The 23,896-nt window shown below is 49.0% G+C and overlaps 10 protein-coding genes across 10 annotated transcripts; 5 read left to right on the top strand and 5 right to left on the bottom strand.

The window, feature by feature from the left end:
- Positions 1-739: 739 nt before the first annotated feature.
- On the top strand, positions 740-2,385 carry BO83DRAFT_377850 (histone chaperone napB). The gene is made up of 3 exons (XM_025531103.1): positions 740-1,086; positions 1,210-2,052; positions 2,102-2,385. Exons 1-3 carry the CDS (start codon positions 957-959, stop codon positions 2,209-2,211), a joined length of 1,083 nt encoding a protein of 360 aa, XP_025388895.1. The 5' UTR covers positions 740-956; the 3' UTR covers positions 2,212-2,385.
- BO83DRAFT_377851 (SNARE domain protein) lies at positions 1,921-3,262 on the bottom strand. The gene is made up of 3 exons (XM_025531104.1): positions 3,132-3,262; positions 2,417-3,045; positions 1,921-2,344 (listed from the first exon to the last, which is right to left on the bottom strand). The coding sequence occupies exons 1-3, from the start codon at positions 3,164-3,166 to the stop codon at positions 2,268-2,270; spliced, it is 741 nt and encodes a 246-aa protein (XP_025388896.1). The 5' UTR covers positions 3,167-3,262; the 3' UTR covers positions 1,921-2,267.
- A 146-nt stretch (positions 3,263-3,408) lies between these two features.
- BO83DRAFT_377852 (uncharacterized protein) lies at positions 3,409-4,954 on the bottom strand. Its single transcript, XM_025531105.1, has one exon. It carries the CDS (start codon positions 4,662-4,664, stop codon positions 3,480-3,482), a length of 1,185 nt encoding a protein of 394 aa, XP_025388897.1. The 5' UTR covers positions 4,665-4,954; the 3' UTR covers positions 3,409-3,479.
- An 878-nt stretch (positions 4,955-5,832) lies between these two features.
- On the top strand, positions 5,833-8,202 carry BO83DRAFT_377854 (uncharacterized protein). Its single transcript, XM_025531106.1, has one exon. The coding sequence runs from the start codon at positions 5,991-5,993 to the stop codon at positions 7,908-7,910; it is 1,920 nt and encodes a 639-aa protein (XP_025388898.1). The 5' UTR covers positions 5,833-5,990; the 3' UTR covers positions 7,911-8,202.
- A 111-nt stretch (positions 8,203-8,313) lies between these two features.
- Positions 8,314-10,183, top strand: BO83DRAFT_407701 (fungal specific transcription factor domain-containing protein; the record flags this gene model as incomplete). Its single annotated transcript, XM_025533983.1, has 8 exons — positions 8,314-8,386; positions 8,498-8,718; positions 8,749-8,766; positions 8,819-8,833; positions 8,934-9,134; positions 9,213-9,597; positions 9,655-9,712; positions 9,793-10,183. The coding sequence occupies 8 exons, from the start codon at positions 8,314-8,316 to the stop codon at positions 10,181-10,183; spliced, it is 1,362 nt and encodes a 453-aa protein (XP_025388899.1).
- Positions 10,184-11,882: 1,699 nt separating this feature from the next.
- BO83DRAFT_443831 (uncharacterized protein) lies at positions 11,883-13,182 on the top strand (the record flags this gene model as incomplete). Its single annotated transcript, XM_025536466.1, has 3 exons — positions 11,883-12,132; positions 12,190-12,588; positions 12,617-13,182. 3 exons carry the CDS (start codon positions 11,883-11,885, stop codon positions 13,159-13,161), a joined length of 1,194 nt encoding a protein of 397 aa, XP_025388900.1. The 3' UTR covers positions 13,162-13,182.
- Positions 13,183-14,068: 886 nt separating this feature from the next.
- BO83DRAFT_426400 (putative C6 transcription factor) lies at positions 14,069-16,575 on the top strand (the record flags this gene model as incomplete). Its single annotated transcript, XM_025535279.1, has 8 exons — positions 14,069-14,119; positions 14,170-14,193; positions 14,278-14,399; positions 14,449-14,918; positions 14,972-15,267; positions 15,318-15,743; positions 15,791-16,026; positions 16,077-16,575. The coding sequence occupies 8 exons, from the start codon at positions 14,069-14,071 to the stop codon at positions 16,573-16,575; spliced, it is 2,124 nt and encodes a 707-aa protein (XP_025388901.1).
- A 165-nt stretch (positions 16,576-16,740) lies between these two features.
- BO83DRAFT_359439 (oxidoreductase) lies at positions 16,741-18,061 on the bottom strand (the record flags this gene model as incomplete). The annotated part of the gene is made up of 4 exons (XM_025529354.1): positions 17,781-18,061; positions 17,359-17,606; positions 17,080-17,283; positions 16,741-17,007 (listed from the first exon to the last, which is right to left on the bottom strand). Exons 1-4 carry the CDS (start codon positions 17,836-17,838, stop codon positions 16,741-16,743), a joined length of 777 nt encoding a protein of 258 aa, XP_025388902.1. The 5' UTR covers positions 17,839-18,061.
- A 452-nt stretch (positions 18,062-18,513) lies between these two features.
- On the bottom strand, positions 18,514-20,886 carry BO83DRAFT_377857 (ion channel). Its single transcript, XM_025531107.1, has 2 exons — positions 20,406-20,886; positions 18,514-20,357 (listed from the first exon to the last, which is right to left on the bottom strand). Exons 1-2 carry the CDS (start codon positions 20,675-20,677, stop codon positions 18,614-18,616), a joined length of 2,016 nt encoding a protein of 671 aa, XP_025388903.1. The 5' UTR covers positions 20,678-20,886; the 3' UTR covers positions 18,514-18,613.
- A 334-nt stretch (positions 20,887-21,220) lies between these two features.
- BO83DRAFT_377858 (putative integral membrane protein) lies at positions 21,221-23,017 on the bottom strand. The gene is made up of 6 exons (XM_025531108.1): positions 22,642-23,017; positions 22,572-22,591; positions 22,480-22,516; positions 22,362-22,429; positions 21,836-22,308; positions 21,221-21,772 (listed from the first exon to the last, which is right to left on the bottom strand). Exons 1-6 carry the CDS (start codon positions 22,817-22,819, stop codon positions 21,406-21,408), a joined length of 1,143 nt encoding a protein of 380 aa, XP_025388904.1. The 5' UTR covers positions 22,820-23,017; the 3' UTR covers positions 21,221-21,405.
- Positions 23,018-23,896: the final 879 nt, after the last annotated feature.

Consider the following 23,896-nt stretch of genomic DNA (forward strand, 5'->3'; position numbering starts at 1 on the left):
GTAGTGTAAGCATCTGACCTGATTTTAATAGAAGAGTAGCATAATGTCTTACATTGTTTGCTACTATTGATATGATGGTGGTCACTTGTGCAGTCAGTCTTTCCCTATCGTTAGCGGGGAAGGGAGTACTGCTCCATGACTCCGTAGGGGAAAACGCAGCATTCGGAGACCTCCGTGCTACCTACTTACTTATCATTGTCTATTACTCGAATTAAATGACATGCTGCCTGCAACTTCACCACTTACTTTACGGATCATCCCACCATCCCTCCAATCCTTCTTTCCCACTGATAGTACTAGCTAATAAGCCTTCCTTCCATACGCTTGCTTAACCAACTGCTATGTAGAATACATAGTCATTTATTCTCCGGAACCATCACTCTCCTTACTAACCCACCCATTCGCCAATGCTAACTAACTGCTACAAAGTAACTAACCCAATTCGGTTAAATTAACAGCTTAGTACCGTCCCGTGCAACCTACCAAAACCAGCCTAGCTAGCTAACAGCATACAGTAAGCACAGCACAGTGAACACAGCACAGTTACTAATCTCCCCTGAACTAACCAACTACGGCAAGGAAAGCTAAAGCAAGCAGCTAATTAATTAACCAAACAACCTAACTACGTACGTAGGCAACTTCCGCCCGTCTCAGCCGCGCCCGCGCCCGCGCCCGCGCGCTGACTGACCATAGGTAGTAACTTAGTTACTACTACTACGCGCAGTAACCAACCAACCAACCAAACCAACCAGTAAACTTTTTTGAAACCATCAGAAATTTTTTTTTTCTTTCTTCCTACCTACTTCTTACCATACTATTCTATATATATATACCCACTTTACTTCCTTCCTTCCCATTTACTTTCTGAGTTAACACAAAACTATTCATTTGAATCATCTCTCTTTTTTCATATTTTTGTTTTTGGTTTAAAAATCAATTGGAGATACACCATCATCATGTCTGCTGAGGAACAACAAGCTAACACGTCCCTGTTGGAGCGCATTCAGCGCCCCGAGGTGAGCAAGGAGACGGCGAAGAAGATTTCTTTGATTGAGGAGCAGTTTGCTAGGGCGGAGGTGGAGCAGTGTATGTTCTTCATTCTTTTTCTAATTCTTTTTATTTTCTGTTTTTTTCTTTGGGGGTTTGTTGTTTATTTGGTAATGGGATGGGATGGGATTAGGATATAATCTAACTAATTGGTATATATAGTGCGCCAGTCTACTCTCCTGCTTCGTCCTCTGTTCGAAAAGCGCAGCCAGGTCATCGCCGAGCCGGATTTGCGCGACACCTTCTGGACTCGTGTCATGCTCAATGCGCCCGCCGAGGTCGAGGAATACATCACCATGACCGATGCTACGATTCTCGCTTCGACTCTTAAGAACCTGACCGTGGAGCGTTTCGAGATCGATGAGAAGGGCCAGGGCGAGCCCCGCAGCTTCCGCTTGACTTTCGAGTTCCGTACCGGCGATGAGAACCCTTACTTCGAGAACGAGAAGCTCGTCAAGACCTTCTACTGGCGCAAGCAGGTCATCACTACCCCTAAGGGTCACAAGCGCACTTGGGACGGTCTGGTCTCTGAGCCTGTCCGCATCAACTGGAAGAAGGACCAGGATCCTACCAAGGGTCTGCTGGACGCTGCTTGCGACCTTGCTGAGGCGGAGAAGAAGGGCGGAGACCGCAAGAAGCTGCCTGAGTTCACCAAGGTCCTTGAGAAGAAGGACGAGATTGAGGCCGCTGAGGACCAGGAGATGGGTGATGATGAGGATGAGCTCCCTGAGGATGGCCCCGGTGGTATGAGCTTCTTCGCTTTCTTCGGCTACCGTGGCAGCGATGTCACTGCTGAGCAGTCTGAGACCGCGACCAAGGAGGACAACGAGAGGTTTGAGAAGCTTCTCAAGGGAGAGCCTGTTGAGGGCGAGAATGATGAGGAGGATGATGACGAGGATGACGACATTGAGGATGAGTTCGATGACATTGAGGTCTTCCCTGGTGGTGAGGAGCTCGCTATTGCGATCGCTGAGGACCTCTGGCCCAACGCCCTGAAGTACTATGGTGAGTGATTTCCATATCCCGTAAGAAATCCAAGCTGACCTCCTTCCAGTCACGGATCAGGCCATCGAGGAGGTCGACTTTGACGACAGCGAGCTTGATTTCTCAGGAGACGAGGAGGAGGACGAGAACGACCGTCCCCGCAAGAAGACCAAGGTCTAAAGATATCACCGTGTCTTGTCTTGAATAACGCAGTTGTAACCATATGTTTCCATGTCTTAAAGAACAATGAGCAGGATGAGGAGGAGGACCAAAACGAATATGAGGACGGCAATGCAAAAGGACGACATTGTATCTAATTGATAATCAGCCAACGTTTTTCTTCCGAGAAGGCACAATGTAAAAATGTCAGAGTGTAACCACTTACCCTCATTCTTCCGTATGATGTATTTCAGCCTCGACATGCCATTCTGTAACTTGCCGCCCACTCGGTCGGCCAACGTATCCACCTCATCTATCATGACCCCCTGTTCCTCCAACTCCCTCCCCATATCATCAGCCTGCTGCCGCAGGTTCCCCACAGTGCGGAACACCCCATCCAACTGCTCATCTTGCTCGTGCATCAACTCCATCTGTCGTTGCTGCTCCATCGCGGCATAGTAATCATCTCCCTGATCCTCCGCCGACGGCGACAAGACATTATCAAAGTCAGCCGGGTTCGGCAGCGCACCAGTCGTGCCCTTCCCACCACTCGAAGCTGTAACTGTCCTCTGCAACTCCTCCCTCATCTTCTCGACCTCGGCACCGACATCATTAACGAGAATTCGTCGGCGCTGGACTTCTTCCAGTTCTAGACCGAATCGATATGGATCTTGCTCGATTGCACGCACACTCTCGACTAGATCGTCGAGGTCCGCGGTAAGATCGGTGAGGGTTGTCTCGAGCTCGGAGCGCGCTTGTTGGAGCTCTGGGTTATTGGGTGATTTGGCGAGGGAACGAATGCGGAGATAGGAGGAGAAGAGAGGTCGTGTGGATTGGAGGGTTGAGAGGACGTCGCTGTTGGCATTGGATTGGTGCTACGTCAGCTACCTGGCTTGATGGGTTGTAGATTGGATGGATGAATAAGGGGGAGAGAAACTTACGCTTGGACTTGAAGGAAGGGGTCTGCGTGGTCCATGGTTGTTGGGTAGTTGGGTATATGCTAGGGGAAGATCATGAGATAGTTACAATGGGTCAAACAACGCTTTCAGAGATGCTTGGTGGTTGGGAACAGCGGCGATAGTGATGTTGATTGGGTTGAGAGGATCCGGAGCCGATTACTACGGAGACCCGGGTTTACGGGCGGTGAAGAAGGCGGCGTGGAGCCATATCGAAGATTTATCTAGAATGTCTGGATGGGTCTCTTGTTTTACTCTGTAGTAAATATTGATGACATTCTTGTTTCTTCCAAGTTCATCCAGATAAGAGTAATGTGACAGAATGATCCCAGCTCATCCAATAACTGTGGTGAAAACGCCCATGGTAAAAGCACGATGGAGACCGACGTGTCGCTGACTCCACATCTCTCTCAGGTATCGCTCTGCAGCACGATTAAACTCTCTTCCTCGGGCATCAATGAGTGCAGGCTTGACGCTCCAACTTCTGACTCGTCGCTTGCAGTCACAATCCTGGCAGCCCAGGTCGGGCACATTCTTCCAGGCTCTCCAGTAGTTGTCGAGCGGGTCTGAGAAATGGCACTTCCTAACACCGCAATCAGTAGCTTTCACATCAAGATCGCAGCAGTCGTTCTGAGGACTCAAGAACAGCTTCGCCAGTGACCGTGGCGGTTGTTTCAGGAGAAACCAGGATATGACGCTATATTCGTTCTTGGCGTCGCGGTGCCAGTCCTTGGGGCCGTGGCGGAGAAGCATGCGCTCCATTAGCTCGCGCAACATTCGCAGAGACGCGTGAAAGTCGATCTCGGTCTGTTCGTCAAGCCATCCTCGGAACTCTAGCCGCCTGCGGCCAATATCGGCCTCCACATATCCCCACTTTAGAACCGTATAGACGTGGTTGGTGTACTCTTCGAATGACATCAACTGTTTCCTGTGCTGGGGAAGCTCATCATACTCGTCCAACATCTTGCCGAGCACGAAGAGACGCCCACTGACAACAGGGGCCAGTGGCTTCCTGCTAGGCTTCAGCCTTTCGGTGTCACGCGCAATGTCGGCCATGTGAAAGAGGACGTGTAACCCTCGTTCCAACCGGTTGGCAAGGCGTAACTCCGCTTCAAAGTTCATCTCTGGAGTTCCGTCATCGCAGAAAGGTCCCCACACTGACGGTATAATATGTCGCGATAAGTCTTTGGCGATGTTGTGGCGCTGGAAGAACCTTACGAGGGAGTGCACAGTTAGTGTGCTCTGCTCTCCCGTCCACGGGTTAAGGGTAAGAATGGGGTCGAATTCAAGCGCATGGAAGCGCATGAACCAGCCACAGATATGCGGCTCCAACATCTTGATGGTCTCGTATGTGGCGCGATTCAGCCGGCAGAGCGTCAAGATGGTGTTCACCTCGCCATTGATGATGATCTGAAAGAGCACATCGGCGACGAAGCCGAATGGAAGGGCTTCCCGCCTCGGAGATGAGGTCAACATCTGCTTGAGGAGGCGGATCAGTATAGGACGTCTCTTGCGCATTTGTGGAGGAGGAGCTTGGCTGTGTATCGTCTTGTTCCGGAAGATCATCCCGACTTACCGTTGGGGCGGCACTTGGAATGTACCCTTTTGAGTGGTACAGGATCTAGAGGGCCCGGCGTGACATCGCCTTCTTTAATAACGGGGCCCGAGGGATTCGCTGTTTCTTTTTCTTGGCAGTAAGGGGAAATATTGCCGTTTGGCTGATATCAAGCGTAGACGGTGTGACGCGTTGGCAGATTATCAGTTGGGCGCTTGGCTGCAGTGGTGCATACCGGAGGGCTGAGTACGCAGGATGCAGAATGCAGCAACCGAATGACAGTAAGCTGACTGGTCACCTTTCTTATATAATACGTGGTACCATTTCTGGGGTGGACTGGGCTTGGACGATGATGACAAGTCTTGACCACGTTTCAGGTTATCAGGCGATTTAGAGACTACGGGTGGAAGGGGATTGGAGGAGACAGACAGAGAGGCAAAAAGAGAGAGAGAAAGAGAGAGAGAGAGAGAGTAGAGACAGGGAAATGGGATTGCCAGCACCAGCCCGACTTTGCTGTTTGCCTTGGACACAGATTCTGGATTCTCAAAAGGGTCCAAAGTCACACGTAGCACGATGAACAGGACGAACTAGTGTCTTTGCTGAGTGTCACAGGAGACACATGGAGGGTCGATGTATGGTCAAGCATGCGATCAGCGGCTTCCCAGGACTCACTAGCCCTGATAGTTTCAATAGTGCCCTTTTGAGTGGTCGCCAGGGGTTCAACCGGGAGAGAGGACAGTATGACACGCTAAGGAGGATAGTATTGCTGTCAGAATTGCAGGGACCAATAGATAGGGGAGAAAGAAGAGAAAGGAGATAGAGGAGGGTCAGGAAGTTCAATAAACGTTGGTGGTGATGATTGATGAGTCGAGTTTGGATCCATCCGCTCTTCTGCCATCCTTCTCCATCTCCGCATTTCCCGACCCGGGAGACTCCGTCCACCTTTAATGATGGAATAATGTTTGTTGACTGGATGCTTTAGTCGGTGGGTCCGACCACGGCTAAACCACATCCGCCTTTTCTCTATCGATCGCCCCTCGAAAAATTTCGGGGTCGTGTATATCGATAGCAAATCACCCCACCATCTCTCTCTCTCTCCGTCTCTCTCTCCTCCCCATTACTTTTTCCTTGTTTGTTCTGTCTGTCTTTTCATTCCCCCCCCCGCATTGTCCTTTTCGCCCATTGGACTCCCCCGTCAGACATCTTCCACAATCCCTGAATCCGGTTCGGATGTCATCCTGCATATCCATCCCAGTCTAGCCCGATTTCGCTGCAATCGCACCTGACGCATGATTCCGTCGCAACCCCTCCCACTCGCCGAAGAGTGGACGGATCCGGATGCCTACGTCGAGGCCCTCTTGTCCTTCGCCAATTCTTCCGCCATCTTCAGGCATCTTTGCGGCGGTGTACACATCCTCGATTTCCTGACCCGAGAACCTGACCTGTATACCTCGCTGTTGCCGGAACACTGGAGGACCTTTTTCGACCAGCATGATATTCAAGACATTCTGGACCTGCTTCTGCGGGATGACATCCGGCCTCTGTTAGACCAGAGTCGGGAGGCTGCTGCGCGTGGCGGCGAGTCAACCGCACAGTGGCGCGGGGCGCCTCTGCCTCCCTTGGACCTATTGGAGTATATCCATCAGATCCGTCGACTGAGTCTGGGGCGGGATTTCACCCCCGCGCAGCCCGGAACGCCGACGATCCCGAGGAAGATCGCGGTTGGCATGAATGTCAAAAAGTATCACGAGGTTGCGCACTTTTCGAAATACGTCGATTCCCTGTGTGACACGGTGAATGAACAACGGGGCGATCCCATTACACACATTGTCGATTTTGGTTCGGGCCAGAGCTACCTCGGACGGACGCTGGCGTGTGCTCCCTACAACAGACACATCGTTGCCATTGAGCGGAAGCATCAATTCATCAGCGGCGCGAAGGGGATGGATATCCATGCGAAGCTGCAGGAGAAGAAACGCGTCAACATGTACAATAAGAAACTGGCCAACTGCAAGACTTGTGCAGAACCGGATGCGCCTGCAGAGACCGATGCCGATCGTCCAGAGTCCGCCAATGTAAAGGCGGATGCTACAGGGGGCCCAAGCGATGCGGCAGGTGGTGAAGAGGATATGGCCATGATCAACGTCTTCCGTGATATCAGTCTCGCACCTGGCGAGATTGGGTTCGCTCCTTACCGCAATGTCCCGAAAACTGCCACCGAAGAGGAAGTCGATCCGGAGAAACCTCGAGGTAAAATGGACTACATTGAGCATGAGATCAAGGACGGTTACCTCGAGCCCATCATCAAAGACGTCATCGAGACTGAGCCTGTCGAAGGGGAGACTGAAGCTCAAGACGGATCAAAGGATGCTAACGTCATGGTCATTTCTTTACATTCTTGTGGCAACCTTCTCCATCACGGAGTACGGTCTCTGACCCTGAATCCCTCCGTTAAAGCCATTGCTATGATCGGATGTTGCTACAATCTGGTCACTGAGAGACTGGGTCCTGCTACCTACAAGCTTCCCATTCTCCGGTCGATGCATCCCCGTCTGACAAAGGATGCCGTTGCATACGACCCCCATGGCTTCCCGATGTCGAAACGTTTCGAGGTTTACGAACATGAAAGTGGAAGGGGCATGAAGCTCAACATCACCGCCCGCTCCATGTCCTTACAGGCCCCGTACAACTGGAGCAAGAAAGACAGCGAAGACTTCTTCACCCGCCACTTCTATCGGAGTCTGCTCCAGCGCATGCTTGTGGATCGCAAGGTGGTTGCGAAGCCCAAGAACCCAGACAATTCAGACAATCTGTATGATGAATCCACCGAACCTGAAGATGCCGGAAACCCGCTGGTTGTAGGCTCCCTGCGGAAATCGGCCTTTGTTTCCTTCTCCGCGTATGCCAATGCTGCGGTGACGAAGCTGGGTCGCGACCCGAACTTCGGCGAGAAGGTCAAGGCCGGCATGGCAGATCTGACCGAGGAAGATTTCGATCGCTACGTGAAGGATTACTGGTATGCGAAAAAGAACCTGAGCGTGGTCTGGAGCCTGATGGCTTTCAGTGCTGCTCTGGTTGAAGCTATCATCGTCGTTGACAGATGGCAATTTCTGCGGGAGCACGACTCCGTGAAGGAGTGCTGGGTTGAGCCGGTGTTTGAGTACAAGGAGAGTCCGAGAAACTTGGCTGTCATTGGAATTAAGAAGTAAGCCAAGTTTGCTATGGTTCTCGAATATGGCCTATCAGTTCGCCTACGCTTCCGGAACTCCCTGATCTACAGATTAGCTGTGGCTGTCTAGGCTGCGGGTCTCCGGGTGGTGATTGAAGTTGTCCGAACGATAAACACCGACCCGATACGGATCTACTAGTTATACCCTACCCGGAGGAGAGGAAAAAGAGAGGAGAGGCCCACCGGCCTGATGCGAGAAATAGACATACTATAGACATGGCTGGGTTTTGCCCCTAGCTGTGATGCGACCACGAGCAAAACGCATAGACGAATAGAATATCTCTGCAAATCTATTATCTCTAGATTGGAGGGTTGGACATAGAACGAGTCGACTCAGTGTAGATATGTGGGATTTTTGGGGCCGCAGGTACCTGCGTATAATTATGGCTTATAGCCTTGCTTTGAAGTTTCCCCCTAAAAGACTTCCTTACACCGATGCCATTCAAAGACAAAGCAGTGTGCTCAAATAATCAAAAATAACGGCTAGTATAGCCATTGCCACTATCAGATATAACCCAACAACAAATATATACAAGATTATCAATATAAATTGTCTCAACTTCACAGCTTACTTCCATCAATTGCATCCGAATTACTCTTTCCTCGATCGTCAAAAGTTCGAGGATAAGGTGTTCGGACCCAACCTGTCTGAAACTCTGGCATCTAGCTGTGCTTTCACGGCTCTGTATCACACAAATTTGGCTCTAGGATGCCAGTATCATGAAGGCGGGGCCTTTGACCCAGGTAATGGCAGGGCGTGGAAGCTTTTCCAAGTCTCTTTGGGTCTCGTGTCGGATATATTGATTCCCAGGGAGTAGGCCTTGATGAGTCTTCAAGTATGTCAATATTGTGGCAATAGAGTGGACTTAACTGACAAGATTGAATTAGGCTTTGGTTGCCATGGTAAGGCGATGTCACTGAGATGAGAAATACCCCGCGCCGAAAGAGGACAAATGGTATAAAAGGCTTGGGAGTAACTGATTCATTGATTCGTTCTATCTAGTTAATCTTCGCCATGACTACTTGCTGTCTCCAAATCGACGAAGTCTTGATAATGGAAGCTGCCCGAATGGCTCAAAGCCTTGGATACCATCGAGCACTAAGCAATGGGGACCAGCGGTACAAAGACACCTGTCATAGGACCTTCTGGGTAATCTACTACATGGAGAAGGGAATGTGCTTTCAGAACCACAAGGCTCGGTACGTGACCAAATGTTACAATATCAAACTCTTGGCTTCATTTAGGGACTGGCGGAGTGAGCATCGACTGATCCTATACTAGATGATTCCCGACCATGACATCGGCTGTCCTGTCCCCGATGTCCCAGAATCCGTCTTTGAAAGGCATAACTGGTTATTATCGGCCATCAGCTTCGGGCGAATTCTCTCCCTTGCATATACTTCCCTCTTTTCAGTGAGTGCTGCAATCCAACCTCCAGAGTCGTATTATGCTGCGATCCAGAATATTGAAGCTCGGTTGGAGCGATGGCGATCCGCACTACCAGCGCACTATCATCCTGGTAGGCTGTCTCAGTCCCATAAGCCGCACGTGGTCCCCTGTTCTTCATCTTCTTTCCCTAAATCGAGTTTTAAGACGGTTGTACTCCAAAGCAAGTTCTCGTACTATGGTTTGATCATCACTCTGGCAAGACTTAAGATTTATATAGGTCGATAAGGTCAGTCTCCATCGCAGGAGAAGACCAGGCGACTGCTGATGGATACAGCAAGAGCCGTTGTGGAGGAAAGCGAGAATATCGACATAGCTGCCTATACGCCGATCTTGTAAGCAAGAACACCTCTTTTCAGGCTGAGTCAAGTGATATCAACGTGGTCGCTGTGCGATAGGCTAACTTCTGAGACAGCATTCTGGCCATTTTACCACTTGGAGCATTATTCATTCTGATTGACTTTGTCATCCACAACCCGATGCATCCGGAAACCCTCAACAATCTCTCACTGTTGGATGTCGCAGCTGGGCATTTTAGTCTACTGGAGTACAAGTCTGGGGATTTTGTGCCCGCGTCGCTTCTGACCGAATTCGCTCACATCGCAAGGCAGTATATCAGGCATTATGGCAGAAACCAACCACAGCACCAGCAACAAGAAGAGGCAGAGATGCAGGAAAGGGAAGATGTGGAAAAAGGTGCAGAACCGTGCGGAATGGGCTCGTCTAACGTTGAATTTACATTAGCTTTCGAGGTAAGTCTTGAGTATCGGGGTTTTTATTTTAGTTTCTTTTCTAATCTTAGCTAGGATTCTGAGCAGTTGGCTCAAGCGAACAACCCCAGCAGTATTAATGATGTCTGCTTGCAAGATGACATTATAGAGTTCTGGGAACCAAGTGACTATTTTCACTATCCTGTAATGGCGGACCCCACGGTGCATGGCAGCACGCCCGAGAATATAATGGTGGTATTCTTCAATATACAAAGCTTGTTTGGTTTTGTGGTTCCAATTCGGACATGATCTCTGAATATGAATTATTGAGGAGAAACGTCTAGGGAATGGAACTTGTCCCATATTGGCCAACACTGTTGTTTGCCCTCCTTCCACCAACTCTTCGCCTGCCACTTGAGAGGTCGGGGGAACTGCTTTTACAGCAGCAGGAATCAGCTGATGGCGTGAAATTATCGAAACATTATAATTAAGAAACGTTTAGAGATCCCACTTTGCAATAGGGGTTTGGCATTTAACTCCCACGACCCATTCATCCGCGGGATCAATCTATACGAATACGAACGGAGGACTGCCCTGCTTCGACTTTCTTTGGGAGTAGATAAGAGCTTTTATGTAGAATTTTCGATGAAGGCAAACCACTTTAGCAGGTCATACAACTTGATGATTCGCACCTGTGTGCACTCATACATTTGATACTCCTGAAGCCTGTCCATAGCTTTATCATAGTGGCAAAATCTGTCGAAATTGACCTGGTGTGGCTGTAACGAGAGAAGCTCACCACCAGCAATAACAATGAATTCACAAATACATCTAATATCATACCGCCAGTCGACCGGAGATAATGGCCATGATACAACTGCGAGACATGATCTCTCAACACTAAATAGTCTTACAGTGAGCATCACTGGTATGAGCCCGGCTTCCCGATACGATCGTCCTGTTGGGGCTTCGCTCGTTTCCGTATATCTGGGTTGGTACTGGGCACATCCTTACCCTAGGATGTGTTCTTGCTAAGTTCCAGGGCACGCCACTTTCTCTGATCTGCACTCTGGTTTAGGGCCCTGTCTCTCGCCGTCCCCTTACCATAGTTTCCAGAAGAGTCAAAATGTAAATCTTTAATCTTTACACCATGGTTCTCCGAGTACTCTAGAATTCTGTGGATTACTCTGCGTCTTCCTTCATTCGCTGCGTCTCAGCTCAGTTCATGGCTAGCAACAGATATGCGGAGGTATTTGAGCTTCCGGGGAGATTCAGTTATGACCCCTACCATGGCCAGCAGCAGTCATCCCGGGGTATTCGAGTTACCAGGTGATCCAGTCATCATCCCCCCAACGCCAATTGCTGCCGACCGCAAAAGCGGCATCAAAATAACCAGTATGCATCTAGACCGCTGGGTGGCCAGTCAGGGCACAAAAAACTATATTTGCCCTCTAAATATCCAAACGAATACGAGTGGGTATGGAGGCTACCAATTGTCATTGATCTACGCCTTGGCTTATATTTCCATTCCTAATTCTTCTGCGACAGCGGAAAATAAAGGGAATAGAAGAGGCCCTAAATGCCGATCGTATTCGCACCCATGGTGTATTCCAAAAATAGTGTCGAAAGCAGGCGTGTAGGATCTACTACTGTCTTACAAACATGTGAATATCACTTAAAAGTTCTGGGACCTACTGCAGACCAACTCATTGCTTACACACAGCCGCTATCTCTTGTGTCAGCACATACTCATTCATGATGGATATTCTACTGAGAACGGTCTTCAGGGTCAACAATGAAAGAACACGCCTCTGACAAATCTGTTCTCAACGCATGGAGGGACGCTTCTCATAGTTCCAATGAATTACCAAGACACGAAGGAAAGCGCAGGTTACTCCTGATATACATCCATAGCTTTCTAGGCTCAGAGGAGAGCTTTTGTAACTTCCCTAGGGAAGTCCACAATCTCCTTAAGGTCTCATTGGCTCAAACCCATGTCACATACACCAAGATATACCCCCGCTATAAATCCAGAGGACCTATACGTGTTGCTCGCGACGATATCAGCCGGTGGTAAGCAATTACCTAAAGCCGCAACTCAGCCCTCTATATTGAGCATATATTTTTTTTCGCAGGATATCGCCACAACGTTGCACTTGCCGAATCCTACACAACCGCTGGTCACGTTCCGAACAGTAGGATTGTTGGCCTTGTGGCCTTTGATACGCCTTTTCTTGGACTCCATCCGCGCGTCAGTACAACGGCAGCCGGCAGGGTATTTAGCAAGAAAGCAAAGAATGAGAGTATGCGCACTTATCAGAGTAGCATAGACATCCGAATAGCAAACGACGATCCGACATTCGACACAAACTTGACCAACGATGTCGACAGGACCCAATGGAGTGGATGGGATGGAGCGCGCCATTTTCTTGCAAAACATTCAGGTCATTTATCTCGTTCTGTTCTTCAGTATGTTTTCTCATACTATGATCATGTCGGATGTCTGAATGACTACTTTGAGCTTTTTAGACGACACAAGAGACTCTGCCGTTGGGGCAAAACGCGATGAATCTGGTGGGAGTGTCCGCTTGGTTAATTATTACACGACTGCCTGCCCACACAGCGAAACCACAAACGGTAATGATCACGTAAACAAGATAATCTTGAGTCACAGAACGTCGCAAATACATGACTATCACGTAGAAGATGGAGTCTCTGCGTTGGTGTTACCTGATATGCGAGCTGATGTACGAGGAACGGTGGCAGATAACCGCTCGTCTGACTCACTGCTAGCCACGAAATCTTCTTCCAACAGGATTGATATACGGTCATCCTCAAGCTCATGCGATTCAGACGAGCACGAAAATAAGCGCGAGGGTTCTCGTCTCAGACCACCAGGACGACTATTCTGCTGTGTTCCAGAAACAGCCCGCAGAGAGCAGATCTTGGTTCCGCTACGGATGGAGGGCATGGAAGAAATCACCGCCCACCAGTCCATGTTTCTTCCTCTGGGCACATATTACGACCGATTGGTTGCCGATGCTGTGGCAAAGATTGAAAGTTGGCTGTTATGAGTATATTTCCATAGATTCAGTGACATGTATATAGAGACTATCGGCGCTTAGAGTAGACTTATATTGCTAGCCTTTGGATTAGTCAAATAATATACTATATACTTCAGAAATATATGTTCAGATCCATCATATAAGGATTTTTGAACTTTGTCCAAGTACTTGTGGCTATATGATAGCTTGTACACGTATCATACCGTGATTTACGATCTGTCGGCCGCCCTGCATTCCCATATAAAAGGGGTCTTCTTCGATCAAATATATCTAAGCAACTGTTTCAATGAGAGACTTGTTAATCTAGAAATACTATAACATCAATAGTACTGAATTTTCCACCTTGGTTTAGGAGCAATTGGTGGAAGGAACGCCCAGAATGGTTATGAGTCACGTGATCGAATACCATCCAGAGTGTGGGCAAGAGGTGGAAAAAAAAAAAAAAGAAAAGAAAAAAGAGAGAGAAAAGAAAACTCCCATGTGGTAATTTGAAAATTCATAATATAATAATAAACGTTATTTTTATACTTGAATTCTGAATTTCCTTGACTTTATAACATTGGTAGCCTTGGTAGCTATTAGTTTGGGATAGTAGCTGCCTAAAATGGAGTATTACACAGGTGGAAGGATCTGACCTCCTATAAGCTTATAAGACTAGTCTATTACCGGATAATCGAAGAATTCACTGCCTGAAGCGCACCAGGTTGAACCCTGACAACAGAATATGAGAGAGTGACGATTAGGCAAGCAAAGTTCGGTCCACACTCTCGGCCTCCGCGGGATCCGCCAGTCTCGCACTTCCTGCAACCAATTCGCCCTCACCGTCACCAACAGCCACAATCTCTGCAGTCTGCTCTGCTGGAATAAGTAATAAGCCGCGCTATCGGGGACCGGTTATCTTGGAAAGCTTGACTACATGGAGCCCGAGGGACCCGAGAGTGAGAAGGAGCCTGTTGTCAGGCGTGCGGTAAGTTCGCATACCCCATACTACAACACGCAATTGCTGACGGATGCCAGTGCGATCAATGCCGCCTCCGAAAGGTATGTGACTGCTGCAATCCATCAATAATGAAGTGGAGTATCCCATTTAGGAAGGACACTCATATCTTTTGGTGCCACCATTAGATACGCTGTGACAAGCGGTCTCCCTGCTCCAATTGCCGCAGTTCCCAAATCATCTGCCGCTCAACTGGTGCTGGTCAGAAGCCCCCAGAGCCAAAGAAGCGTGTCCTTATCTCGAGCCAGTAGTACGTACAATTAGTAGGCTGCTTATCGAGTTCAACTGACATAGTCTAGTGAGAGGAAGATTGACCTCATCGAAGAACGTCTGGGCAACATCGAGCGTACCCTTTCGGAACTCAGGGCGCACGCCAACGGCCCTTCGGAACAATGCCATCATTCTACTCCACTGTCAAGCCAGTTGAGTCCATCCACTACGACCAATTACACTAGTGCTGCTGTGACTCTGGATCAACACGAGTCTACTCCTGCTTTCGAGGGCAATTCCTCTCTCGCTGCCCATTCTGCTTACGCCAGAGAATTCCTAGAGACGGCCGTCTCCCGCAGCGCACTCCACATGTCGACTCCCAAGATAAGCACTGCGCTCGCGTCCTTGAAGCAGATCGTCAATATGCAGGACCACCAGGCACAATCTCCCTTCCGCCAAGTGCGGTTCCCGAATCAGAGGGCGATTCCAGGCTCGGGATTGCGAGAGCTTACCATGCCTCCAGCGCCGATTGTTCTGGCACTTCTGCGCAAATGCCAAGGTAGCCCCTGAGACGTACTATGTTCTTGCTGTAGCTTCCTGACGTACTACCAGAGCAACCGAGTATCCTGCAAGCATACCTGCCTTTCCTGTCGCCCCGACGGCTAGTTGAGAAATGCCGCCAGATCTACTTCTCCACGGAGGAATACTCCGATGCTACTTTTATTATAGTTAACGGCGCTCTTCTCTACCTAATTAGCGACGTCGTCGCTATCACAAAGGATTCACAGACTAGAGAGGAGTACGATAAATACCTGAAGCTATGTCTGGTCAACCTTGAAACTGCTTTGGGGAGCTTGAGCCTTCTGATGCCTGCGAATGATGAAAACATCGAAGCACTCGCACTAGGAGTAAGCTTTGTCGCCGCTGGAGTAATTTACAGTCTGCTGACAGGGTCAAGGCCGCCTACGCAATCGAGATGTCTAAGCCGTCGTTCGCAATGACGTTAACTTCAGCGGCCTTCCGCTTATGCCAAACACTCGGATACCATCGATCAAATCCTTCAGATAGCGGCAGTAAGCCCTCTCTTGGAAATACACTATTCTGGACGGTCTACGTTCTGGACAAGGCAGTTTCCCTGCGTCTGGGACGCGCGTCAACCATACAGGATTACGACGTCACCTCTCTAGTAAACATTGATACGACCGGGCTGGATGAGCCATTCGACAAAATATACTTGCTGTGGGTCCGATTTGCGACTATCCAGGGAAAAGTGTACGAATTACTTTACAGCCCTGCAGCTTTGGCGCGGCCGGAAAGTGAGCGGGTCGCTCATGCTCGTCAGCTGGCCTCTGAGATGCAGCAAGTGGTTATGGAGCCATTCGAGGTATGCACTGTTGGTGACATAGCTAGTGCCACTCTAACATGGTCTAGGGTATTCATTTCGATAAACAAGGATCCCAGGTCGATCAGATCTTCTTCAAAGCAGACAAGGTTGCCCGCTTGTCAGTTCTAACGTTGATATACCGCGCCATTCCTCCACAAGGCACTCAGGGCACTTTCATCCACGAATGCATAGAAACGGCTAGGTCCGCTCTCGAAGTACATCAGGACTGTATGGCGGAAGTGAAGGAGATGACAGAGCATATCAAGGCCGCGTACTTCCACTGGTAAGCTGCAAACGCTTGGCACACCGCTATATCTCTAACATCCCCTCCAGGACCATTCTCTATGCACCTTTTGTTCCATTTATAGTGATCTTCTGCCACGCGATTGCTTTGTCATCCTGGGATGATCTCGCGCGACTTGAAGACTTTGTGGCTTCTCTGCAGCCCAATTGTTTCCTTTCCGAGGCCATTTCGAAATTGTATCAGCTGTGTCAGGTTCTTAGCAATGTGGCTAGACTGTACATTGAAGCAAAAGAACAAGTGCAGGTCAAGGAGGATCAATACTTGGCATCTGTCGGTCAAGAGTTTGATGTATATCTCAGTGCGCTTGGGTTGGCCCCTATGTCGGCTGACGACACTGATGGCGCGTGGGCATCTGCACCTGTTCCTGCTAGGTCAGCGCCTGGAGATGCACGAGGCGCGATGGAAGGACAATATTCTGGACCGATACCCCAGACCAGCCAACTGGGGAACTGGTTCTCGGGGAACCAACACATGATGGGCCTGCTAGAAGAAGATATCTCCCTGTTCGATCCTTCTTCTTGGACATAACCAGGTGAGTACAGCTACAATCCCAAATCCTCTTACACTACGCGGCCAAAGAGTAGGATTTTGTGCTGGTTTCAATTTGCTGAGAGCATTTGCAATGTCGAGATACAGGACGTTGCCATAATGCAGTTCTACATACCCATCGTCGAAAATGATCGGTCTCACGACTCAGATACACTTTCCACCATCAATGACCATCTCCGTCCCGTTGATGAACCGTCCCTCATCACTGGCCAGATACAGACAAATGTTCGCAATGTCACTCCCCTCCGAGAGACGACCCAACGGCACATTTCCAATGAACTTCTCCCAGTTCTCCGGCGTATTTTCCATTCCGGTGAACACGGAGAACAACGGCGTAGCCGACAGAAGGGGAGCGACCGAGTTGACACGGATATTATGCGGTCCATACTCAGCCGCCAGACCCTTGGTAGCCTAATAGCAACATATCATCAGCATCTAATGCACTCCACATCGAAAGGTAATGGATAACATCAATCCACTCACATTCGAAACTGCCCCCTTGGACGCATTATACCACACCAACCCAGGCCGAGGTCTCGACGCTCCCGTCGACGAGATATTAATGATCGACCCGCCCTGGCCCTGCTCAATCACCCGAGCCACGAATGCCTGACTGCCCAGATAAACTCCCTTGACGTTCACATTGAACACGCGCTCCCATTCGTCCTCGGTGACTTCCAGCGTCGGCTAATCAACCATGCATAAGCCTCACTTCAACAAAATGAAATCACGAACATAACAGAAAAGAGAGAAATTAAATACCTTATTCCGATACGTCGTCCCCGCATTATTCACCAACACATCCAACTTTCCAAACAACGACACCGCCTTCTCCACAATGCGCTTCCAATCCGCTGCCTTGGTCACGTCCATCTGCTCGAACACAATATTTTCCGGATCGGCGGCGGCCGTCTTCTGGCCCCCTTCGACACTGATATCCGCCACGATGACCTTGGCTCCTTCGGAGGCGAAGCGCTGCGCGATGGCGGCGCCGAAACCAGATCCGCCTCCTACATTCTCAACTCGTTAGTATGAGTGGGTTGGGGAGTGTTGTAAAATGGAGTATATATAAATCCGAATACAGTGAATATATACTAGATAGAATATATAGCCGAACGAAAAGATGTACGAGTGTGATTAGGCATAAAAAAGAAAACTGAAATTGGAGGTAGTATGAAACTAACCAGTAACAATAGCAACCTTCCCTTCCAGTCGGGCGCCGGGAGCAAGTTGTTTCGTCATTTCGAAAGTTATGTATAGTATACTCTTCAATGAAAGCAGTAGTAAAATACTGGTAGCACGTATAACTTTGATAATAATAAGTACAATTGCAGACGATAAAGATTCCTTGAGAAGAGAGGTTAGTTGGATTGGTAAAGATGGATGGACGATCACTCTCTTTTCTTATATACGTTAGATACGATAGTTACTTTGTGTCACAGCTTAAGAGAGAGATGATGCAGACAGCCAGCTTTACCCCGCTTCTCTGAGTTGGAGAGATAAGGAAGTAATCGGCTACGGCTCTTCCATGGGTTAAACCAACTTACTAGACTACTTACTTAATATGATGTGCAAGGAAGGGGAGAGGGGGGGCATGAATGGATCATCAAAGAGGGGTTCTGGCTTGATTGTTATATTATTGGTTGGTTGGTTGGTGGCGTGCGGAGAAAGGGGATTAACCTAATACTTTGTAGTTGGGAGTATGTCGCTTTTTGGAAGAACGGAATGAAGTCCGGGCGGGTTGGGCTTGGCTGGCTCGGATACCGAGGATTTTACTATGTGTAGGGATTAAGTTGTTTCATGTTGCGATTACTGATTGATTAAAGTGGGTTGTGGTTGATTGGTATCAAGGCGGTCTTTTTTGTTTCAATTTTTACAGGTTTGTTATATCATAATGATATTATAGTTCCAAGGGTAATTTAATTATCTTATTCCGATTGAGAAAAATGGCTGTATAAGAATAAACAAGAAAAATACATATATGTACAACACAAATCGAAGTAGATAATTGAATATTTCACTGATCACCCTCGAATTTAATCTCCCTTTGCTTCCTCAAGGTCGGTTCGTCTTCCTCTCTCGTCGTGCCTGTCTGCCTTGCCTGGATATCAACATACCGAATCAGGCTCTCGCAGAGACGATTCAGAACCCATTCTGGTTCCGTCTGCGTGGCGAGCATCGGACTCGTCTTACCGATCCAATCCCAGTTCAGGATACCATATTCGTCTTCCTGAATTCCCACATCGTCTGGATTGGGGTCCGTGAAGCGAATGAGTCGGGTGAATTCCACCCATTCTTCGTACGTATATCGTTTTCTCTCGCCCTCTACAACGTCTCGGGTAGTTCGCTGGATCGCGTACGCGAGTTGCTGTGCGAAGTGAAGGGTTGATGCTGGGGCTGATCCCGTACCTGAAGCCGTGTCTGGCTCGCTGGCGAGTTCTTCGAGAGATCTTGTGGGTGGATGGTCGAGGCTGTGCTGGTGCTCTGCTCGCGTCCCTCTTTCTTCGTTTTCCAATCCCACGTGGAAGCCTTCGTTCACTCGTCTGTTTTCTTCGCGATGCTGCAGAGTGGTGTAGAGGATTGGGAAGTTACGGAGGAAGTCTCGGTATTTCCCTGACTGTGGGAGGACGGTCCAGTCGGCAAAAACGCTGGTGGCGTGCTTGAATGCGACAACGATTGTGTCGCTCATTTCTGATATGAGGACTGTCATTGTTGGGACGGATAGGAGGGACCAGACGATGAAAAACGGTCTCGCTGCGTTGGTGGTCGGTGTGATGTCTCCGTATCCGATCGTGAGGAGAGAGCAAAAGCCGAAGTATAGGGCTTGGAAGTAGGTGATTTGTTCTAGGCGCCAAAAGACCACGGCACCGCACGTCCAGACGATACCAAACATGATGAGACTCAGGATTAGATTGTACCACCGCCGGAAGAGAACGGTTTCGTATTGAATTGCTCGCATGGCGTTGAAGCGGTCTTTTTCTTCCCTCATGATGAGGAGCTTCGGTCGGCCTACTAATGAGAGCGCATTGATAGCACTGCGTCCACCAGGCCTGGGTGGACGCTTGGATTTGGATTTGAGATGTGGTTCCTCTGCGCCTGGATCCAGTGAGATTGAGTGCTCGATAGTCGCTTGTCGTTTTCTTTCGACGTGTTTTCGCACGACATTGTCGTATTGCAGCTCCCGGGCAAAGTCATGGATACTTCCCACCACGAGACCGAGAATGATGATACCCATCACTGCATAGGGGAATACAAGGCCCTTTCCGACCGAGCTTGGAGGAGTGATGTCGCCGTATCCTAATGTCAGGATTGTGACGTCTGAGAAATAGAGTGCATCCGCAAACGATATATCGTCGATGACAGCATGGAAGATAGCAGCTCCTATTAGTAGCCACACCACGAATGCAGTGGTTTGCAAGATCAACGTTCTCTGGCCGTCGGTAAGGGCAAAATACTGCGGGTAATGCCCCAGAACGTATCCCAGCATGTTGATCATCAGGATGACAGTGAGGAAGAAATACAGAGCTGCGGCGATGACTGCACTCCAGTAGGCCTGAGAGTAGGTCTGGTCGGGTGGTGTTGGACCATCGTAGATGTTCGTAGCAACGGTTATACCGATCAAAATCGATGTGGCCAGGCACCAGAGGATGATAGATGCGGGCAAAGCTATGATGTATCGCATAGTGCGCGTAAAATTGAACAGAAGAAAAACATTGCCTGCAATGCCACACGCGAGTGATGTGGCATTGAGAGCTATGCACCTGTTCGGGTTAGCACTATCTGTGGATATCTCGGAGATGTGCACTTACCATTGAGGGTCACTGATGAGTTCCTGCGCCGGTGCGCCTGATGATGCAGTCCCGCCAAGTAGCTTACTTTTCCACGGCATCACAAGCGCGACAATCGACATGAGATTGGCGAGAGGAGCAGTGGTAGCTGCTATCAGTGGAATAGCAGTAGATGCGATCCACCAGTTTTGTGGCCCATCATCTTCCGCCGGCCTTGGATTGAAGTGACTTCGGAATCTCTTGCCAAGCGACGCCCTATCCGTGCTCCGTGGTCGATCTTCATCATCGTTCATATCTCGATTGAGGCGACACGCCACTAACCAAGCCGGAGGAAGAGCCTCTGCTATAACCTGAAATGTAGTAGGGATAAAATTTCAAGATAAGTCATATGGCCTAATAGATCATTCCTTGAAAGTAAGTGGTTAGTGAATGTCACAAAAGCATACGTAGGTCGGTTTGATAGTCGTCCATGAGTCGGAAAAAGCCCCGTAGGACAAAGAGCCTACTAGAGTTCAGCTGAATGGCGAGCATCAACAGCGAAGCCAGAGGTTCCTTGTTTTGCAATGGCGGCAACTCGCGGCAGACAATCTCGTGACGGGCCAACCCCAGGAATGTGCCCTATTGACTTCATCTGAATATGACGTCATGGTTCATTCTCCCAGGTACCAGAGAACTTCTTAGTTCCTCACGACACAAGAGTTCATTAATTTAGCAAATTAAAGGAAGCACACAAGCTTTTGTCAGTTATGTGGGTCCGTCAGCACCTTACTATCACTACCCTGCGATGCTTGTCACAATGTTCGAGCACGTCAACAGTCACAATGTTGCTTCCTGGCGTTAAAACATACATAGACATAAACTGACATCAAGGCCAATATGAGGTCCGGAAGGCATATGATACACTATATTAATATATATACGTTAAGAAAACCATGTCGATTCGTCGAGATGTAAGCCGATTAAGGCACCACATAATGATATCCCCCGGAACGCCGCCATACCGCCAAAAGACTTTTACCTGTCATTCGTGCTGACTGTATCGCGATGTCACAGTAGTTGAAACGTCCACTGTTCTCATGATCCCCATGGTCTCTGTGCCTTGTCGCTCTGAATCGCCACGGACTGTGGTCTCAATCCTTGGCGCTTCCTGAGCGTTGGGGATGAGAATGTCCTGGTCCGATCCAACCTCCGTCAAGGTCATCTGGTTTTTGCTCCTATCTGCGCGACTGGGACGACTATTCTTGACCTTGCTCAATTCGTACTGTGATGTCTGGGTGTTCTTGTGACTGGAGTATTTGTTGCTCGTATACTCGCGGTGGGTACGGGAGATTAGAGCTGAAAGGGCGGGCAGGCAGGCACAAATGACCCCGATCGTTATCTCGGCATTTCTGACCACGAAAAAATCGTCAGCTAGGTGATACAATGATATCCGGTTAAGGGAATAGTCGTACCCGAACATGTTAATGCGCATGAAAGCCAGTGTTCCGTCTTGTGATTGCCCTGTCAAAATAATGAGAATCAGACGGACAATACTCGATGCACACGCTAGTCCTCCAGCTCCCAATACGACCATGACTCGCAATTTCTTCTTCAGCGGCAATTGCAACCCCACCGTCAAAGGTAGGGGAAGAATTAGGATAGCCATATCGCTAACAACACTGACAACTGCATCGGCAAGAATGATGGATGTCTGGTCCAGGCATGACCCCGGTGTGTCAGGGGCCCAGAACTTCGCTATTGGGTCGCAGATTCGGATCTTGACAATGACCGCTGGAATATAGTAGGCGAGCATAATACCCAGGAAGACGTAGATAAATATAACGGTTTTGCGGTAAGGGCTAAAGACTCGTGCAATAATCCAAAGTAGGGACAACTTTGTTAAATATGCGGTCGGACCATACATGACCATTGTCACATACACCGTCTGAGCAAGTTAACACAGCAAATTGGAGACTGTAATAGACTCATTCAACTTACCTTTTCGAAGGGTATGCGATGGGAAACAGGTACATCAGCGTAGTGCACTCCGCCCCCGAAATGTCCCACTGAAGTAATACTCAGCAAATCTCCGAAGAGGGCTTTTTTTTATACTTACTGATCAAAGCAATGATCGAATAACAAACACCAAGTAACTGCCAGTCAAATAGTTGAGCATCTCATTCAGTACGTTGGCATCAATGTCCTTACCCAAGCACCTAGACAGGTCCCTGTGTGTTCATTAGCACTGGCCATCTGGAGCTGTTCATTAGGCCCTTACAATCCTCTCTTCGAAAGCCGTCCATGATGACAAGGCGGGTAAAACACCGCAGAGCAAAGAAAATCGTCATCGTAGTGATGCATAGTATCTGTGTCGCCAGATTCCATTTCTGGACCGACCTGTCCACATGTCCATCTGTCGTGCCGGTGCCATCACGCCCAAGCAGCTCCGCGAGCATTGTGACGAACGGGTAGGCTTCAAGGAAGCGCTTCCAAAGTGCTGGAAATAAATGAATGTCCCAGCAGTCCGGGTTTAAGTCCCATTTAAGACTATATCACAACCAAATTTGGGGACTCGGGGTCATGACACATCAATCAAGGTCGGTACATTGCGAGCAATAAAGCTCTCCGATTCGTCCTTTGCCACAAGCACCAAGCCTTCTTTCTTTTTATTATTTAGACGGAGGCCGTCACCCCTGAAGGTGATAGCGCAGGCCCTAAGAGTTTTTACTCCTTTGCAGAGCATCCTGCGACAGGGTTCCGGGCTAGCCAAAGACAGGGGTGCAATGAAGGAAGTACGACTAGTCAATGGGCTTTACTTTTTCCGAATCAAGAGCCCAGTTGTGGGCTAGTAGTGGCTCGGTAAGTGGGCGATCTCGCCAAGTGCTCGAGAATATTGCCTAATTGCTAACTAGCATTGGAAAGCGTCCTTTTGACTCCGTAATCCTTCGCTGTTCGGCGCAGGAAATTGATTGCTCGAAATTTTCAGTGCTTCGGATCCATTTCATTCTAGACTGACGATGACTAAATTTAATGTCACTCTGGGACAGGAGTGTGTGTACTCTGTACTGCGTGTAACTATGCACGAATCTGCATGGTCAGTGTCAAAGCTCAGAGTCCCCTCCCCGTCTCACATGTTGCACATGCGTTGCGATGAAGCGGGAACCCATGCGTGCAACCGGCTAAAGACTTTGGGGGATAAAATTTTGATCAACAGATGATCAGGCTTCGCCTTTTCCAATGGCTTGTTCTAGTGTTAAAATGTAATGAAGCCAACACAATTATTGAAGCAAATGGGCAAGGGCGACTAAGGGAGGGGGTGGGATGAAAGAGAGATGTCGATCGAAAGCCACGCCAGATTCTGATCCATCCCCTTCGCGGGTCAGAGATGTACATCAGCTGTCGCTTACGGTCTCTTACCGTATGGGTACTCCGTAAGGAAGTCCAAGGCTGGAATGACTGGGGCGGGCGCGCGCCGGGCGGCAAGTGGGGCCCGCCAGCCGTCTAAGAGAACTTAATGCCCGTGCGGATGCAAC

The sequence above is a fragment of the Aspergillus eucalypticola genome (genome assembly GCF_003184535.1).
Source record: "Aspergillus eucalypticola CBS 122712 chromosome Unknown BO83scaffold_10, whole genome shotgun sequence".
Classification (NCBI taxonomy): domain Eukaryota; kingdom Fungi; phylum Ascomycota; class Eurotiomycetes; order Eurotiales; family Aspergillaceae; genus Aspergillus; species Aspergillus eucalypticola.